This window comes from Moschus berezovskii, chromosome 15 (assembly GCF_049115385.1).
Source record: "Moschus berezovskii isolate FMDL1 chromosome 15, NW_MosBer_1.0, whole genome shotgun sequence".
Classification (NCBI taxonomy): domain Eukaryota; kingdom Metazoa; phylum Chordata; class Mammalia; order Artiodactyla; family Moschidae; genus Moschus; species Moschus berezovskii.
The window spans coordinates 7755761-7775063 of NC_142474.1; the positions used below are offsets into that span (position 1 = coordinate 7755761).

General features: G+C 47.6%; 1 protein-coding gene and 1 long non-coding RNA gene across 19 annotated transcripts in view; one reads left to right on the forward strand and one right to left on the reverse strand.

Moving 5' to 3' along the window:
- Positions 1 to 4422: 4422 nt before the first annotated feature.
- LOC129564506 (uncharacterized) lies at positions 4423 to 9856 on the reverse strand. Of its 2 annotated transcripts, none has more exons than XR_016039102.1 (3): positions 9681 to 9856; positions 7253 to 7379; positions 4423 to 7033 (listed from the first exon to the last, which is right to left on the reverse strand). It is a non-coding gene; the product is annotated as an uncharacterized LOC129564506 (long non-coding RNA). The 2 variants fall into 2 exon arrangements; XR_016039101.1 differs by lacking the exon at positions 9681 to 9856 and adding an exon at positions 8772 to 8859.
- Positions 9857 to 10556: 700 nt separating this feature from the next.
- ZMYND8 (zinc finger MYND-type containing 8) overlaps positions 10557 to 19303 on the forward strand; it is a 119888-nt gene continuing 111141 nt past the window's right edge. For 6 of the 17 annotated variants that reach the window (XM_088843696.1, XM_055438295.2, XM_055438422.2 and 3 more), the window contains exons 1-2: positions 10558 to 10677; positions 11393 to 11628. In XM_088843696.1, the coding sequence (XP_088699822.1) occupies positions 11615 to 11628 (14 nt within the window). In that variant the 5' untranslated portion in view covers positions 10558 to 10677; positions 11393 to 11614. Of the gene's footprint in view, positions 10678 to 11392; positions 11629 to 11712; positions 11921 to 12001; positions 12073 to 12121; positions 12258 to 12478; positions 12858 to 15864; positions 16571 to 16611; positions 17723 to 19303 lie in introns of those variants that run through there. The other 11 variants (XM_055438395.2, XM_055438430.2, XM_088843700.1 and 8 more) reach the window with 10 other exon arrangements.

Consider the following 19303-nt stretch of genomic DNA (forward strand, 5'->3'; position numbering starts at 1 on the left):
AAAGAGAGATTGTTGGCGGTGTTTAGTCACTAAGTCGTGTCCTACTCTTCTGCGACCCCATGAACTGTAGCCCCCCAGGCTCCTCTGTCCATGGGATTTCCCACACAAGAGTACTGGAGTGGCTTGCCATTTCCTTCTCCAGGGGATCTTCCCAACCCAGGAATCGAACCCGAGTCTCCTGCATTGTCAGGCAGAGTCTTTACCACTGAGCCCCAAAGGAGGGGTCCGTTCCGTTCCGTTCAGTCGCTCAGTCATGTCCAGCTCTTTGCGACCCCATGGACTATAGCCTACCAGGCTTCTCCGTCCATGGGATTCTGCAGGCAAGAATACTGGAGTGGGTTACCATTTCCTTCTCCAGGGGATCTTCCCGACCCAGGGATCGAACCCGGGTCTCCCGCATTGGAGGCAGATCTTTAACCTCTGAGCCACCAGGGAAGCCCCAAAGGAGGGGCAGGAACAAGCAAAAGGTGCTTTGAGAAACAGCAGGGTGGCAGACAGGTGGCTGGCGTGCAGTGGGCCAGTGGGAAATCGGTGGGAGCAGAGGGGAGGGCTGTGGAGGAGTTGGGATTTTCATCCAAGGTGACATAAAAGGTTGTGGAAAGTTTTTTTAAATTGTATTTATAATGCAAAATTTACCACTTCACCCATTTTATTTAATGTTTACTTTTATTATTTACCTGTTTGGCTGCGCTGGCTCTTAGTTGTAGCAAGAGGGATCTAGTTCCCTGACCAGGGATCGAACCCGGTTCCCAGGCACTGGGAGCATGGAGTCTTAGCCACTGGACAACCAGGGAAGTCCCGTCACCCGTTTCAGCATGTGCAATCCGGTGGCATTAAGTACATTCACAGTGTTGTACAACCACCACTGTCTAGCTCCAGAACTTTTTCATCACGCCAAAAGCAGTCCCTCCTCATATTTCCCCCCACCCACCTCTGGTCCCCGGCAACCATCAGTGTTTTTTCTGTCTCTGGGTTTGCCTCTTCCAGATCTTTCATTTAAATATGGCTTTTTATATTGGCTTCTTTCACTTAGCATAAGGCTTTCAAAGTTCATTCCTGTTGTATAGATCAGCATTTCATTCCTTTTTGTAGCTGAATAATCCACTGTGTACACACTGAATTTGTTCATCCATTCATCTGTCTGTGGGCACAGCTGAGCTGTTTCTACCTTTTATCTGTGGTGACCAGTGCTGTCCACGGAAAGTTTTGAGCAGGCAGGTGATATTTTTTAATCGGATCCCTCTAGATGCTGTGAGGGGAAGTGCCCAGAGAGGGTAGGACGGGAGACTGGAGACCAGTCAGAACAGGATCCCTCGTCTTGACTGCACACGGTGAACCTCTGGGAGGTGAAGCAAGGCCTCTCATACCACTAGAACTGAATCCTCAGGTGATTCAGCAGGAAAATGGTGGATCGGGAACCCCTGGGGAGAAGGCCGTAGGGGGTCCCCTGGGTATCAGAGGCCACAGTGCTGCTTCAGGGTGTTAGTTGACAAACAAGAGCCAGGTTCAGAACACTTTTGGGGGGAAGGATGCCCAGGCTTGCTGATGGTTTGGAGGAGAGTATGTGTGGAAGTGGGAGTCAAGGGTGGGGGGTTTGAAACAAACCCGTCAAAGGGTGTGATTCTGTTGACTGGGATAGAGGAGACTTTTGGAGGAGGTGGTTTGGGAGCGTCTAGAAGTTGAGTTTGCCTTATTCAATGGGAAGTCCCAGGAGCCCCCCTGCTGAGAATTCACACAGGGAGGGGCCATGAGGAGTTCGGGGGCCTAGAAATCTCCCAGGTGAGAAATCAGGAAAGACCTCCTGGACATGAGGTGGCAACTAGGACTTGATGAGTGGGTGTTACGCCAGCAAGCAAGGGAAACGGGAGAAGGAGCCCCAGGGGGACAGACTTGGGACATGCTTCCCAGCTTCACTGAAAAACAGAGGGTGATGGGGTGGGAAACTCAGGCATGGGGTTAGATGAAGGGGTGCTGATGGGGGGAGTCAGGGTTGCATTTAATTAGTAGAGAATTGCTCAGAAAACAGCAGTGAAACAGATCATTTTGAATGTTGTGTTTCCTGGCAGGTGTTTTCATACCCTTTATTGTTTTTAATCAAGGTTTTAAAGTTGAAGAATGGTTGATTCGCAGTGTTGTGTTAGTTTCTGTTATACAGCAAAGCGATTCAGTTATATATATACATTTATCATTTTTCATATTCGTTTTCCTTATAAGTTATCACATGGTTCCCTGTGCTATCCAGTAGCACCTTGTTTCTCTGTTTATATATATATATATATATAGTAGCTTGAATCTGACAATTCCAAACTCCTAATTTATCCCTTCATACCTTTTAATTCTTTGGCTCTTCAGTCCAACTTTATGAGATTGGAAGTACTGTTTTTAGATAGGGAGCCAGGTGTAGGGAGTTATGGAAATTAGTTGGGGTTTTGTTACCTGACGGTGGTAGACTTCATTCCAAGCAGCTCAGGTCCTGATTGTACACGTTCCAGGGGCCTCTCATTTGGGGTAGACTTGGAGATGGTGTGGACTACATGTGTGTGGGGGGTGTGTATGTAGAAGGATAAAGAATATTCTGGAAGATTTTTGAGTCTCAGTAACGGAAGGATGGTAGGAAGTAGTGAGCTTGTTTCTCGCTTCTCCATGCTCAAGTATCGCAGTCACACTTGGACTTTTTTGTTCCTCTGAAACACCGAGCTACCAAGTCAGGCCTGCCTCAGGGCCTTTGTGCTTCTGCTTATTCTGCCTGGGAGGCTCCATCTCCTTCATCCTTCAGCTCCTCTGTCACCACCGCGTTCCCCACTTGTGTAAAGCAGGCCTCCCCCCACGGTCTTGTGACTTGACTATACCCTCACCCTGCTTTTTCTTCACAGCACTAGTCTCAATTTGTTATTAGTATATTTGTTTAATAGCTCCCTACCTCCTCTGCCCAGCTCCTTGAAGGCAGGAGGAACAGACAGTAAACTCAGAGCTAGAGCTAGGGCTCCCTGCATATTTGCAGACAGCCTGGATCCACAGCAAGAAAATGCCTGCTGCCCAGGGAAGAGGTTGGACCTGGGTCGTTATGTTCGGAATCTGCCGTGGCAACGAACGAAATGACTACATGAAAAGTTTCGAGGGAGGAAAAAGATGTCTACGGTTTCTTGAGCCCGCCCTCTGTGCCTGCTGTTAAATTAATCCTCACAATGTCTCTGCAGCGAGGACCATAATCCCCATTTCACAGACTTGGAAACTGAGGCGCAAAAAAGGCAATCACCTGCTCAAGTTCCGTAGGACCGAAGAGAGGGAGCTTGGAATGGACCCCTTTCCCCCCATAAACTGGCTCCAGAGCCCAGATGAGAAGCACTGTTGGCCAGGAAGACGGAGCAGAGTCTGGAGTTAGAGGTGCAGATGCAGAGTTCGAGTCTCTGGACAGGGCACTGGCTGGAGACTCAGCGTCAAACGTGGACCCAATACTAATTAGCTTGTTGAGGTAGATTCTTGGAGATCAGTGACGACTTTTTTTTAAACTCACTGCTCAAAAATAATATAAACATAAAATGAACACATCCGAGATTTTATCTAACTCATTTAAAGATGCTTCTAAGGTGTTGAGACCAAAGGAGGACTCGAAGTACAGCGCGTCTAAGGGAGGAATGCCGCATTCACAAACAGATGCAAAAACCGGCAGCTTAGTGTCCACCGGGCAATAATCAACTGCATTCCAGGGGATTCCATTTGCATTTCTATGGACAAGCATCATTTGCATAACTCTGTGTCTTCTACAAGTTGCAGAGTTGTAAAATGGTGCCAAAGCAATGAAAGGTACAGGTAACCCAATGGGGAAGCTAGACAGGCTACACGTTAATCTTTTTTTTGCCCCTTTTCCAGTCTTTAACAACTTTCCTCATATTACATTTATTAATTTATTTTTGAAGAAGTAAGACATTCACATGGTTGAAATTCAAAAGATATAGTGGTGAACACAACATTGTAAATCAACTATGCTGCTGCTACTGCTAAGTCGCTTGTCGTGTCCGACTCTGTGCAGCCCACCAGGCTCCGCCGTCCCTGGGATTCTCCAGGCAAGAACACTGGAGTTGTCTTCTCCAAATCAACTATACTTCAATTAAAAAAAAGATACAATGGTAAAGTCTCCTCCCTACTCCTGACCTCCAGCCACCCAGGACCCCTTGGAGGCAACCATTGCTAGCAATTTCTTAAGTATGCTTCTAAGAAATTCTATGCAAAATAAACAAACATGTTAAAGAGACACTCACACAGGTTTGCTTATTTAAAAAAACAAATGACTATATTCCATGGTCTGTTCTTGTGTTTTTTAAACTCAACGATATGTCTTAGAGTTTGTTCATAAAAGGGTTCCCAGATTATTTTTTTTTAAGATTAAAAACATTGGGAATTCCCTGACAGTCCATAGTCCACTGGTTAGGACTCGGCACCTCCACTGTGGCGGCCTGGGTTCGAGCTCTTGTTGGGGAACTAAGATGCAGCAAGCCACATGGTGTGGTCAAAACACAAATTGCAAAAAACCCCACAGCATTATTATTTTTATTGCAGTATAGTTGATAACAATATTTTATTCGTTTCAGGTATACAACATTTATAAGCATTATGAATTGATCATGATAAGTCTAGTTACTGTCACCATACAAAGTTATTGCAAAATTGACTCTATTCTCTATGCTGTACACTCCGTTCCGTTCCATCGCTCAGTCGTGTCCGACTCTATGCGACCCCGTGGACTGCAGCCTACCAGGCTTCTCCGTCCATGGGACTCTCCAGGCAAGAATACTGGAGTGGGTTACCGTTTCCTTCTCCGGGGATCTTCCCGACCCAGGGATCGAACCCGGGTCTCCCGCATTGGGGGCAGACGCTTTAACCTCTGAGCCACCAGGGAAGCCCCATGCTGTACACTACACCTCTGTTATTTATTTTATAAGTGGGACTCAGTTCAGTTCAGTTGCTTAGTTGTGTCCGACTCTTTGCGACCCCATGGACTGTAGCACGCCCGCCAGGTTTCCCTGTCCATCACCAACTCCTGGAGTTTACTCAAAATCATGTCCATCGCGTTGGTGATGCCACCCAACCGTCTCATCCTCTGTCGTCGCCTTCTCTTCCTGCCTTCAATCTTTCCCAGCATCAGGGTCTTTTCCAGTGAGTTGGTTCTTTGCATCAGGTGGCCAAAGTATTGGAGTTTCAGCTTCAGAATATTCAGGACTGATTTTCTTCAGGATGGACTGGTTGGATCTCCTTGCAGTCCAAGGGACTCTCAAGAGTCTTCTCCCACAGCATAGTTCAAAAGCATCAATTCTCCAGCATTCTGAGTGTGTACCTCTTACTCCCCTTCCCCTGTTTTGTCCAGCCTGAGTGTCCATCCCCTGAGTGTCCATCCCACTCCCCTCTGGCAACCACTAGTTTCTTCTCTGTATTTATTCGCCCGTTTCTGTTTCTTTTTAGACCCAGATTCTTTTTTCACAGCTGCTTAGTATTCTGTTGTGTGGCAGAACCATGTTTATTTAATCACTCCTTTATTGATAGCATGGTGTCTTCTGAGTAAATAGCTAACTGAAAGGCATTAAGGAGTTGGTGAGTAGTGAGGCAGAAGAAACTGGAAGTTTTCTTAGAATAGAACTATTGATTGTTCCTACCTCAGTTTGATCATCTAGGAAATGGGTTGATGATTCTAACACTACCTTACAGAGTTGTATAGGTAAATGGATTAGTTCATGTAAATTACTTAGAACAGTACCTGACATAGTACTTGGAACATGGTAGGTATCAGAATTTATCATTTCCCTCCTTTGGAAAATTTGATGGTGAAAGAAGAAAGAAAACTGAGTGGGAACCATCCAAAAAATATCCTTTTAAGAGTGAGTAGAGAGGGAAAAAGGAATAGCAAACAAGTGAGTGCTGTGTTGCTGCAAGTCTTGATGGGATGGGTCCCTTCAATGTCTCCAGGTAGGCATTACAATTGTGCCCATTGTACAGATGAGGAAATCAAGGCACAGAGAATTTTGTTACTCTGGCAAGACTGCCTAGCTGGCAAGTAGGGCAGGTATATTCATACTCAGACAGCCTGATGCCAGCAGCCACACACTGAACGACTGCACCATTCTCCCTCTTGATGTGGGAAAGAAAGGAAAAAGGTTAAAGATGTAAGAGAAAGGCTGTGGAGCCATGGTTCAGATCAGAAGGAGCAGGGCTGGGGAAGATGCGGTGACGGCTGTGGGAATGGAACCTCTTTTCTGAAACCGACAAGAAGGCAGGAAGGAAGAGGCAGCCAAATGCAGGCAGGGGAGGGGAATGGCTGCTTTGGGTGCTTTGGGGAAGTTGGGAGGTCAACTGATTGGGAGCTTGGGAAGATCAAGTGCAAAGGCCCAGAGGAAGGAGGTTCGGAATCAGGCCCTGGAAAGAACAGATGGACAGAGGCTAGAGCCAAGGGAACAGAGAAGTCAGAGGTGCCGTGGGCACGGATGTTCCGGGGAGGCCCGTGGGTGTATTTAGTCTTTGGGCTTTTACTGTGAGTTGGGAGCTATTGATGGATTTTGAGCAGAGGAGGGATGAGATCTGACTTGTTTTTAAAGGATCTGTGTGTGTGTGTGCGTGCACGCACAAACGTTTGCAAGGGCAGAGGCAGGGGCTCAGGTAGTAGACAAATGCAATTGCCCAGGCAGGAGATGATGTTTAATTGAGCTCTAATCCATATTGATCACAGTGTTAGACTCTGAGGGGACAATGGTGAAGGATTCAGGCCAGATCTTTGCCTTGTAGAAGCTTTCAGGCTAATGGAGGGTTTCTCAGCGTCAGCCCTGGAGACTCAGGGGCTGGCTAGTTCTCTGCTGGGGGGCCTGCCCTGGGCAGTCTAGGATATCTAGCAGCATCCCTGATCCTTACCCTCTCAATGCAGTAGCATCGCCTCCCTTCCTCCAGGTGTGACAACCTAAAACATCTCCAGACACTGGCACTGGTCTAGTGGGAGATGGAAACAAACAGAGCATATAAATATGTGCTCTTCTCTCCATAATGGTAATTGCTAGGAAATAAAAAGAGCAGGTCAGGGGAGGTCCTGAATCTTCCTTATTTTTTTGTTCTCTTACATCCATCATCTTTCTGCCCACCCACACTGCCACCATCTGCCCGATGATCAAGTACCATCCCCTCCCCCCCTCCACCTGCCCTTCCTTCCCTCCTCCCTCCATTAGCGTAATCCTGCCAGTCCCTCCTAGAAAGAAGAAAACAAAACGAAGAAAACCTTCTAGAGGACCCCTCTTCTCTGAGGTAGGGGACCGAATCCTAATTGCCTCTTTACGGCTGTAACATGACTCAGTCAGCTTCATGCTCTGAAGGTGAGCTTTTCTGTTTCCGTGCCCGAAGTTGGCCTTGGTTTCAATTGGGCAAAAGGGAACAAAACAAAACAAGATATTTAAGACATTTCCCGGCCTTGGTCCTGGCCGTTTCTCATAACGGACAGGGAGGCCTGCTGCTCGCTGGAGGCAGATAACTCCAAGGGTGCTTATTTTCATAGTCAGCCCAACAGACTATCTTGGGATGCAGCTTGCAGAGGCGGTCGCTCCTGCTGCTGGCCTGGCTGCGGGCCATTTCAGTGGGGCCAGGCCTGGGCCAGTAAGAAGCCTGGGGAAGGGGGCTGAGGGCAACCCTTTGCTCTCCTCGGAGGCCCTCAGCTTTGTCACTGAGACACTCTGGCTTCCTTCAGCCAGATTCTATCCCCAGATTCTCTGTCTCCTGGAAATATTAAAAGAGACATGGTTTAATCTATTCTTACTAGCTCATGGCTTATTCATATCACCACGAAACCTGCTTGTTTAGGCCTGTGCTGGCTTTGCTGTCCAGAGGCACAATGGTTGGATTTTTCTTCCTTTCCTTTAAGCCAAGGTTTTCCACCTTGGTGCAGTGGATGGTTAGATCACGTAAGTCCTTGCTGAGAGCTGTCCTGCACGCGGTAGGATATTTAGCCACATGCCAGGTCTCTACCCACTGGATGTCAAGAACACGTCTCTTCCCACACTGTGACCGCCCCAAAGTCTCCAGACATTGCTACCTATCTCCTGGGGGCAAAACCACACTTTTGGGAAAAGCTGATTTCCAGGGATTTTTATATTTCGGATTTTAGAGTTAGCAAAGTATCACCCTGGACATCTTGCTGGAGGTTTGTAGGGAGAGAGGAGCTTTCTCTGAGCCTTTGAATGATTCTGAGCTAAAGGTCTCCCAATTTCATTATTCAGTACTTAAAACATTCTCAAAGAAGTCAAACTCCTAAAAGAAAACGCAGAGCATGCAGTCACTGTTGGTAGATTTTAGCCTCGTTTCTGCTCTGCTTGGTTTGGCTTTTTTCTTTTCTTTGGAGGCAGGCAAAAGTACAAGCTTTAGGGATATGACGTCTTCACTGGGTTGGAAATCTGACCTCTAGCACTGGCTTGCTGTGTGACCTTGGGCAGTTCACTTCACCTCTCTGGGCTCAGTTCCAGCTCTCAAACAATGCTCCCCATCATGGAGTCAGTCTGTAAAATGCTGATTTAGCCAGCGCCAGGCCCAGGGCGAGCATGCAGAAGCTGCTGAGATTACTCTGTGCAGTGGGGGGTTTGAGGGGCCCACTGGGTAATCTCTCGATTGAAGCCAGCAGCATTTGATTTTCTTTATTCCCTGCTTATCAGCCACATTCCATCAAACCCCGGGAACTGGCCCTTAGTAGGCCTGCCCTGGGCTTCCTTTTTCAATTCGCGTCCCTCCCAGGATTCCATCTGCCACCATACCTTTGTCTCTGTCCCCAGCCGAATTGCTGTTTTCCAGATAACCTCAGACCTACTCGAATGCCAGCAGCATTCCTCAAACAGAGCGGAGCTGCCAGAATAAGCCGGCAGCTTCCTGCTCTTTGCCCCAGAAAACATTTCAAGTGATCAAGTGATCAGGGTGGGGGGAGGGGGAGGATGCTGCAGCTGCTTATGCAACCAGCTTTAATCCGGGGTTAAAATCCACCACGCCAACCAGCGCTGTATTTTATTTCCTCGTCCACTTGGGAAGTGAGCTGTTTGGGAGATCCGCCACAAACTCATCGTCCTACTTGTCTCCCCCTCCCCCAAAGCAGCACCCATGGACACACAGAGAGTATTCCTTCAGGGAGGGCGGTGAGGGGCCCCTGCCCACAGTGCCGGGAGGGAGAGCACAGTCCCATTAGCTCTGGCCTCCTGTCCCCGTTCCACACACCCCTCCCCCACCTCACCCGCCCTGTACTTGGTCTCCCAGTACCCAGTTCCACCCCCAGGAAGAGGGGGCCCCTCCCTTCTGGTGAGGCCCAGCCTGTTGTCCTGATGCTAGACCTTTGTGGAGGTGTCCCTCCCTGCATCTTGGACTCTTCAGCCTAAAATGCAACGACAGCAGGCACAAAATCCCCTCCCTTTTCATACAGCCTGGGCCCTGCCCATACAGTGTGCTGGGCTGGATTCCTGGTTTGTTCCCATCTTGATAGGAGATTCTCGGCCAGGAAGAATTGATGTACACGCGGTGGGCATCTGTTATCCGTGGGGGCGGGGGGCGGGGGCAGGGCGAGCAGGCCCTCAGCTCCGCCGTTTTCTTTGTGGCAATGCATGGGGTAGGAAGGAGAAAGCCCTCAAGTCCTAATTTGAGGAGGAGAAGGGGAGACTTCCCTGGGCTATGGTTTTTACCTCCCGGCATATGGCTGCGTCCCCTCTGGAAGATTTCTCCAGCCTCTGAAGAACGGTGTTTAGTTTCTGTTGCTCCAGCTTGCTGTTTTGTTTTTAAAAAACCTTGTTCATTAAGCACCTTGTCTTAAAAAAGAAAAAAAGAAGAAGCAAGCGAGCACCGAATGTTTTAAGATCCTTTTTTGGATCTGCTTTCTCTTCCTCAGGCTACAGACCCACGACAAAGGCAGCCCGACAGAGGAAACAGGCAGAGACCTCGTAATACTGTTGAGATGGGTGGAATTATAAGCGGTTCTGAAACGCTAGTTAATATTTTACTGGGGAGCAGGGCCACAGATACGGTGGAGGTGGTGGCGGTGGGGGACTGCCAGGGTAGGGCTGAGCATGAAATAGCCGTTCCCTCTGCCTTTGGGAACCTGAAGAAGCCGTTCTCTGTGGAAATAAATTTAAGCAAGAGTCTTTAATAAAGCTCACGGGATCTGTCTGCCCACCGAGGGCCCAGTTTCCCCAGCACCACCATACAAGGCTGATTGTGGCAGGAAGGTCTAAGCAGTGGGTGTAGGCCTGGCTAATAATGGGGGTTCTTGTTCCCGGGCTGAGTTTGACATCTTTCTTTCTCCCTCTGGATTTAAATGGCTCCTCAGCCCGGGAGGCACTGCCTGTGCCCTGGATTCAGAAGGTACACGCCTCCTTGGGAAGCCGAGGCGAGAGACAGCGGCTCGCTCTCTCTCTCTGCATCTGCCGGGGGAGCTGCCGCTGGTATTTTTCCACAGGCCTTTTCTGCGATCTCAGGGCCTAGTTCTTCCCAGCCAGGCCCAGAGTCCGAGAGAGGGTTAACAGGCAGGAAGCTGAAGCCATCGCAGACTAATACGGAAGTCAGATTTTTGTTTAACTGACAGGTTTAGCAGGCCTCAGCGTGGGGGAGGGGGCCGGGGAGGGGAAGGGAAGTTTGTAGATGTAGGCATGTGGCCTGCTAGGAGCGCCTTTGGCTTTTCTTAGGGTAAGGACGGAGGTGGGGGTGGGGGTGGGGGCCCTGGCATCCTGGCAGGGAGGCTGGAAACCATTTTGGTTTTTCCTTTGAGTTCTGGCTGGCGTGGGCGGTGGGGGTGGTGAGAGGTTAGATTCTGGGCTGGGGGACAAGTGGCCTCCCTGGTCTGCTTTGTCCCGAGGCATTCGGACAATGACGATGCAAACTTTGACCACTTGGTTCCCCTCCTCCCCTGGCAGCCTGAGTCCTCTGGCCTCTGAGAAGCCCAGGGCTGCTCTGGGGCGACTTTGGGGTGGGGTCGGGGGGCTCTCCTGGCCTGCCTGGCTTGCTCAGAGGCCTGCCTCCAGCCTCTTTCTCTTGCTCCTGGGCCCTTTTCCTGGGCCTTCCCTCCCTACAGCCATCACTCCCCACCCTCCCCTCCGCGGGTGGGGTGGGGGGCAGAACATTCTGCTGGATTGTTCCAGAAAAGGGTCAGCCTTCCTCCCAGCGAGAGAGAGCCGTTTTTGAGGGGGCAGATGAGGTTGAGTCCTACCAGCTCACCCCCCAAAACTCTCTTGCCTGTGGCCTGCGGGCCTCAGGCTCTGCTGGAGCAGGTCAGGCTGGCTGCACTGGCTCGCCCGCGCCGGGCAGTCTAGTCAGGGTGTGGGAGAAGGGCGTCTGGGGGCCCCTTTCCTCAGTTTTTCTTGCTGCAAAAGGCCTAGCTTAGCCTGTCTTTCTCTATGCACAGGATGGCTCTCTTGCTCACCAGAGCCTCACAAAGATAATCGCTCAGGAAGTGTCTCAGCCAATCCGGGGCCACCTTACACTCCGATTTGCCGGGGCAGCCAATCGGGGGTGCGCTTTCATGAGGCGGCCAGATCATCAAGCCGAAGTGCCAAACCCTTTTTCTGTGAGAACTAGGAGCCTGTCCTCCATGTTTTATAAGTATTGACATTACACAGTGTTAACAATGCATCCACAGAGGTAAGCTCGACTTTTTAACCGTCTTTTCTCCCCCTCCCTCTGAGACATCCGCATTTGCGGGCGAGCCGTGTGATTTCTTGTGGCTGGCCGTGCCACACTCACCCCCACAGCACTTAGCTTAACTTGGAACTGTTTAGAGAGAAATTTTTTTTTTTTTTTTTTTTTGCTTTCTTGGGTCACATGGCTAAGTAGCCATTAGCCAGAGCTCGATTTTGCAAACTGGCAAGGGCCTGGCACACCTTTTCTTCCACCTGGGCATGGTGTTTCTAGAAGAGTGTGAAGCTAGATCCTGGTATTGCCAAAAAAGAAGCTTTTTTTTTTTTTCTTTCCTTCCTCCCTCTTCTCTCTTTCTCTCTCTCTCTCTGAGCAGTTTCCCCCCCCACCCCCACCCTGCACTATTGTCTTCTCTTGTGTCACATGCCTGCTGGGGAAAGAAAATGGAAGGTAAGCAAGCAGGCTCCCCTCCAAGGAGAGCTCATGGCAGACAGCAAAGCAGGCAAGTTTACCTCCAAAGAGGTGCTGGGAAGGCCGGACTCAGTGCTGGCCAGAGAGGACGTGTGTCTGAAAAAGAACCAAAGGCCTCAGCAGAAGAGCAGTGCTAAGGACAGATCCTAGGTCCTGGGGCCTAGGTGGGTGGTGGTGTCTCCCTATGGTCTTTTCTCTTCCTACAGGGTTTCTTCACTTGAAACTATATTGTTCAGCCTTTTTTCCTGACTTCTGTTGATACAGAGTGTTCTTCTGCAAAGCCAGCCTACAGCCAGCAAATGTTTCTGAAAGTGTTTTCTAGGCTTTGGAGGAAGTTTTTGGAGTAGGGATGGGGATTGGGGGTGGGGGGGAATGTAGGAGGTTGTGGGGGGAGAGATGTTGGACAGCATCCTGCAATAAATCTGAGGAGTCTTTTGAATCCCTTAGTTTCCTCCTCTTGCATGGTTTTCAGTGAACTCATGTATCCTTTCTCCTGCTTTCTCATTCTCCTTTCCTTCTTTTACATTGTATCATCCTCTGTCCTCCTGTGTGATAGAGTGCAGAGGAAATAAAATCACGTCTGTGGCTCATGACAGCATTCCATATTCAGTGGTTGGGTTGTGGTGTTGTTGTTGTGTGTGTGTTTTTAATAATCCCGTGTAACTGTTTAAAAAAATTTCCTTTTTGATCAAGTCCCAAATCTGCCAGCCTGTTCTCTCTTCTTAACTGTGGAAAAATGAGACGGTTGCTTGAACATTTGTTGGGTAAGTAAAGCAATCCATTTCTGTGACCATGTATAAAGAGTTTGGCGAACATTTGGGGTCTGTTTGTAACAGGGGGTGGTCTTGGCTCCAGCCGTTGGGGGCTTTTTTTTTTATGAGCAGGAATCCAAGGAGGGCTTTTAAATAAGAGTCTTGATTTCAGGTGACTGTTTGAATTCACTGTCTTTCCTGATAACCTGGGGCTAGGATTGAAGATTATACTTCCTGTTTACCCTCAGACAGGGAGAAATTGTTCAGTTCATTGTGACTTGACTGGAGACCTTGAATTGGGTTTGTTTGGATATTAAGTAGAAAACTCTGGGGAGGTAATCTGCTTGTGTAATGTAAGGAAACTGCTTGGTGTTAGAGTCACAGAGCCTTAAAGGCAGGGGGTGGGGGGGGAGGAGCACGGGGTGGTGGTGTGTGTGTGGGGGGGTGGTGTCAGTACTTATGTTTTAAGATACTTAACATGTCTGTAAAAATCCCACCCACCGCCAAACTTGGTCTGATTCAGGATTCAGTACATCCCAGACCCGGCCTTTTTCCAAGCCTGCCCCACACATCTGTATGCACGCCTGCCTTTACTTCTGATTTATTTCTTACTTTTTACATTTCCCCTTGATCTCTCAAGGCTGCAGCTAGAACTTAAGGATGAAAAAAGTAGCTTCTTGTTTAGCATTCGCTTCAGAATTTCCCTAGACGTTCACCTCATACATTTCCAGCCTGGAGACCAATCTAGGACTGTAAAAGCTGGAAGTATATTGAGTTGCTGTATTATGCCAACTTATGGAGTCAATAATCTTTCTTTTAAAGTGGTGTTCAGCAACCCACCTTTGAGAACCCATTGGAAAAAGGTCATTTAATAACGAGGAATGTACCTCATTCTAAGCTTGAGAAAAGTCTGTAAGCCAGGCCAGCTTCTCAGAGTAAAGAGACAGGTCGTTAATGATGTAACGTACTTAGAACTGTGTGCTTCTACCCCACACCAGAAAGTTAAGACACTTTAGCTCTTTTCTTTGTTCTTATCTCCTGGCTGTAAATGAAAATTACATATTGAGGTTCATAGGAGCGGTATCTAATCACAAGACTGCTGGTTTCTTGCTGTCTTTGTTTGCATAATGGTGTATTTGTTGGGCTGGAAGGAAACCTAAGGGCAGGGCACTTGTCCTCCAAAAGCTTGCATTAAAATGGCTCCCACAGGTTTGCAAAGCCAAGATCTGTTTTCAGATGTGCAGCCCCAGCAAGTTCTCAGCCCTGGACCAAGTCAGCCTCTTGCCTCTGGTACTGTGGCCAAGCAGCAGACATGAGTCTATAAAAAGTTAATTGCTCTCAAAGTAGTGTTGTTTTCCAGTTTTCACTCAGGGTGGGGCGGTGGGGGTAAATAAATGTCTGCATTGCAGCAGGACTCGGTAAGAGGCAGCAGGGCTGGCTCACAGTGCAGCCCAATGGGCTTTCTCTTTCCAGCTTTTGAACCAATAGACTTGGAGGAAAGGTTACAGATTGACAATTGCAGTGGCCGGACCCAGATCAGGCCTTCTGGAAATTTCTACCATCTTTGTTCCTTTTAGGAAAAGGAGGTCTGCTGAGCTGAAGCATCTCCTAGGTTCCATGCCTAGGGCATCTCCCTCCCCCAACCTTTTCTTTTTTACATCAAGGTAGCCGGGTTCTCTCTGCCACATTTGTAAATTGCAGAGGGAGGAACAGAATCATTGGGCAGTTTTCCTTTTTCCTTCTGCATCCTCAATCCCCAAAGAGGATGCACAGCTGCAAGGAACAAACACGGACACACTGGAGCTTTTGATTCCTCTCTCTCTTTTTTTTTTTTCTCTTCAAGACCCTCCAGGATGGATTCACTTTCTGCTTTGGGAAATTAAGTGGCATTCGTGTGGGGGAGGGGGAGTAACTGCTTTTATTAGCTCCAGAAAATGGTCAGTGTTCTGTCTGTAACTAAGAATTAATTATATATAATCACTCAGTAAACTTTCTACGGAGTTTTTCTAATTGCTGCATAGGAACATGGTTTGCCTGCTGAAGCCGAATCTAGTTACTTTTATAATTAACAGCTCAAACATTTGAGTCAGAAAGGAAAGCAGCAATGGGGCCTCCTGGATTATAAATTAGATGTGAAAACAATAGCTTTTTTTCTTTCTTTCTTGTTACCCCTTTTCTTTTAAACAAAACATTCCCCTTTTTCTTACCTGGGGAGGACAGTGGGGAAATGGCTTCAGGTTTTAAACAGGAGAGGGGGGGAGATGAGTCATTCTTTCAGAAAGCGGGGTGACAGCAACCCAGAAAAACCTGAAGGCAAAGGTAGGTTTTTCTTTTCTGCAAAGTCCAGCCACCTGACATGTGTGTGATCTCTTTGTTTCTCTTGCCTCCTTTTCCCCTCCTGTCTTCTGGGCAGAGGCCACAAACATTTGTCAGCTGGGAAGCCCTAGGTCTGGCTTTGCCTCTGCTTTGACCCTGAAAAGAAAGATACCCGCGAAAGTGCCTTGGTCACCCCACCGCAGAGGAGGAGGAAGGGAGAGTCAGGGTAGCAAGCCAGCCCTTGCCTTGCTTGCAAAGGCTGAAACAAGTAAGGATTCACCCTTGGCTTCAGGTTGCTAAGGCTATGGCCGCCCTTCCCCCTCCGCCCCACTCTGCTTACTGATAAACAAGCAGGCAGGAGCCATTTCAGCAGTGCAGCGAACTGGGCTGCCAGCCTGTCCCTCCTCATCAAGATTACCTACCTACCGGCCGGCCAGGAGCCAGCTGCCCGTCCTCGCCCTGGCACAGCGTTGGGCACTCTGCCCTCCTTTCTCTCCTGAAGCTCCAAAACAAGTCACCTTGAAAACTCTGAGGCCATGCTCAGACCTGTAACCGTAAATTACATTATCCACTATGAGGCTCTTAGCTCGGCCTGTGAAAGCAGGTTTTGCCAAACCCTTGGTTAATTTTGAGGGCTCTGTTGGGGGTGGACAAAAATTAATTTGTGAGTATTCTTCTGTGCCTTGGCTAAGGGGGAGGTTTTCCTGTTGTTTCTCCTCTGCAGACTCTTATTGTCTTTCCTTGAAGTTAACCGTCTTAGGACTGGCTGGGTGTTGGGGGGCCGTTTCCAGGCATACTAAACAGCCTTTTTATTTTCCCTTGGCCTCAGACTGGGGTACAGCCCTTCAGATGCCTGCTGCCCTGGAAGCACTTTTCATGTTCCCCAGCTCCTCTTCGGTAGGGATGCAAGGCTGGTTTCTAATCTACCAGCAAGGGGGCATGGGCTTCCTTCCCCCTCCCCAGCCTGCGCCCTTTTAAGACTTCTGTTGTCTGCACAGACACCTGTCTGTCTGCACTTTATGCCCAGGGCTTTCTGATTCCTAACCTTCCACCCACCTAATTCGAGGGTAAGGGGGCCTCACTGTAGAGCCTCACGTTGAAGGCTCAGGATCTGAAAGAGAAGGGTTTTCCTTAGGAACCTGTGACTTCACAAACTCCCCCTGTCACTGCAGATTTTTTTTTCAGCCTCTAAACGTTGGGTTGTTGGTGTCCTTTGGTTGAGCTTTCTCCTAGTTCTGATATTTAGGAAGGTGGCTTTGAAACTAGCAGGGCTGCTTAAGCCAGAGCTACAGCTATTGAACAAACTGCTACCATTTTAGCTTCAATACAGGAATGAGGCAGTGTTGCCAGACGCCATTTTAAGAATCCTGCATAAATAGCTTAGCTCCCGATGACTCTGCCTGTTTTAGGTGAGTGCTTATATAAAGCTGCTAACCATTCCCTCCCTCCCCCGCCCCCCCATTTTTAAAGAAATTAATTGCAGATTTAGGGAAGCATGGTGTTTGATATTCCCTCTTTTGTGATCTGGAAGAGGAAAGATGTTTGTGTCTTGGGGATGAAATATTTCTTACAGCCTGGACCAGTTTGGTATTTTGAATGAAAGTAAAAAGCTGAAGGAAAAGTCCTTTCTAATGATTGCATGATTCTTGAATTGCCGTGTGATGGTCCTCAGCTGTAGACCCAGAGTCTTGTGCATGCTGGTTATATATTCTTAGAGGGGTTAGATATTCTTGGTTAAAAGTCAAATAGTAAGGGCACTTGGGGAAAAGAAATATCTGGGCATTGTGTTTCCAGGCAGTTTTCTATCCAAACTAGCTATTTTTCTCTTTTCTCTCTCTCTCCTGGAAGTGTGGAGGGGATGGGATTCCTGGGAATTACGGACCAGCCTTGAGTCTTCAGAATTAATAATCAGAAGGCTTAAAACATCCTGGAGGTGCAGTTCATCTGCAACTTTTAATTGCTCTTTTCCAGTGCATGCAGGTTAAGTAAGCAGAGGTTTTCTTGCTCAGGCATTGGGGGAGAAACCTTTTATTCTTTCTGGGCGGGATGGGATGGTCTTGGTTGTCTGTGCAGGGGCTGGTTATTTCTTCTTTAATTGCCTGAAATGTATCAGTGTGTGAAATCCAGGGGCAAGTGACTTAGGCGAACCTGTGAGTGCAAGAGGGGATGGTGGTGGGGAGCATACAGTATATACAACTAGTCGGTGGTGTATTTTCCTGTTGGGGTGAGAGGCTGTTGTTTGATTTTCAGCTAATTTTACTCTTTCCCTTAGCGGGCCCCCAGCCGACCTAAAAAAAAAAAAGTAATGTCAGTTTGAAACAAGGACTGCTTGTTCCATTGTTTTGGATTTAAATAATCGGGGTTGCTGGAAGCTAGCAGATATGGAAGGAAGAATGCTGTGTATTTTGTAAGACTTTACTGTGTTAATGACAAGAGTTCAACGTCTTTTCTCCAGACGTTACCTCTTTTAACAGTTATCATTTGACTGTTTTTTTTTTTCCTCCAAATGACTGAACACTTCTTAACCTGAATTGACCGAGATCTGTGGGGCATTCAGACAGGTACAAATCTTTTCTCACCACCACTTTTGATGTAATATTCATATTTTTTCCCCCCACCTAACAACATACTAGTACTTAACACTAAACCAAAAAAGCAAAAAAAAAAAAAAAAATGAGATCAGTGGTGTAGAAAAAAGGAAGTCCCTTTAGATGTGGCTATTCAAAATGACTAATTTTGCATTCTGGTCTTTGCTTTTGTAAATGAAATTTTTTTTCCCTTTAAATGCGTAGACATTGCAGTTTCCTTTAGTCAAATACAAGTTATTGTGTGTGTGTGTGTGTGTGTGCATGCATGTATGAGTTCCCTTTGAAAGGATGGCTTGCTGATCTGTGAAAAAGATGGTTTTTTGAAATTGCTGTCCTTCAAATCCTTGGCTAAAGCTGGTGGTGCTGTTGCTAGAGTTAGGTGATTATTGTGCCCACTTTGTAATACTTGGAAAGATAAAACAGCTTAACTTTCTTTTCCCTCTTTTCTGCTCCACCATTGATTATCTTAAACTCTGCAGCAAATAGCCACTAGTTTGCATTTTCTTAGCCTCTCAGCAGCTTTCCTCCCTGAAGTATTCAGCCTCCTCTAGGCTGTTACAAGCCAAATAATTGTTCTCTTGAATGCAGCCCTCCTCCGTGATCAATACACCTTTGAATGTTTTCATCACTGCAGAAATCCTTCAAGTGGGTTTGGGGGAGGAGGGTAGGCTCTGTAAATGCATAATTGTTTCTTTTCACCACGGAACATTTTGGTTGGATACCAGATTAGCGTTTCCTCCATCACTCAAAATATGGGATCAGTTTCAAGAAGTTTAGTATTTCACATACTTCGTGCTAGAGAGGGGAACAGAATTCTAGTTGCTAGAAACATCAAGGTTGCTCTTTGTGCTTTTGAAGGTGACCATTTTCCCCCTCTGTGAAGGGACTGCCTGGGGCTTTCTATTAAAATTTATTTCCAATCACCCCAAGCAAGAAACCATCAGCAGCACCCATTTGACAGTCTGGGTGTGTTGCATGTAGGGGGTGTGTTTCCAAGTTGAGAATGTTTGCCTCTTAAGTTGGAAGAAAAAGTACCCGTGCTAAAATCACCTGCCACAAATCACTGTTCTATTACTGCATGTTAGCGACGGGTTTAAATTTCAGAGGCGCTGTCTTCTGATGAAAACTGCTTGTGACAACATGTCCGCTCTTTCTTTGGTGGTTTGTGTCCCAAGCTTTCCCTACAGGTGCAGTGTGAATGAAATTGTCAACAGGGTTCAATATCAGAGGCCTAAATGTGTTAATATTCTGGTTTAAAAGCAAACTGCCTTTCTCTTTCTTCTCTTTGCTGAGACGAGTGAAGTTGGAGGCTTCCAAGTTCTTCTAACTTAATCTTGAGCTCTCATCCCTTCTTTTTTCTAACTAGTCTCATCAAACAGAACTCTCCTAAATGCCTCTCCATCTGACCCTGAGGTTCCAAGCCATTTGGGACTTCTCTTTTTTGTCATCACTGTCCCAGACCACGAAACGCTGGCGGGACATTCTGATTCTTCCTGCCTTACCCAGCCTCCCTCCTGTCCTGGCTCTTGAGTCTTCCAGAAAATTTCTGCCATC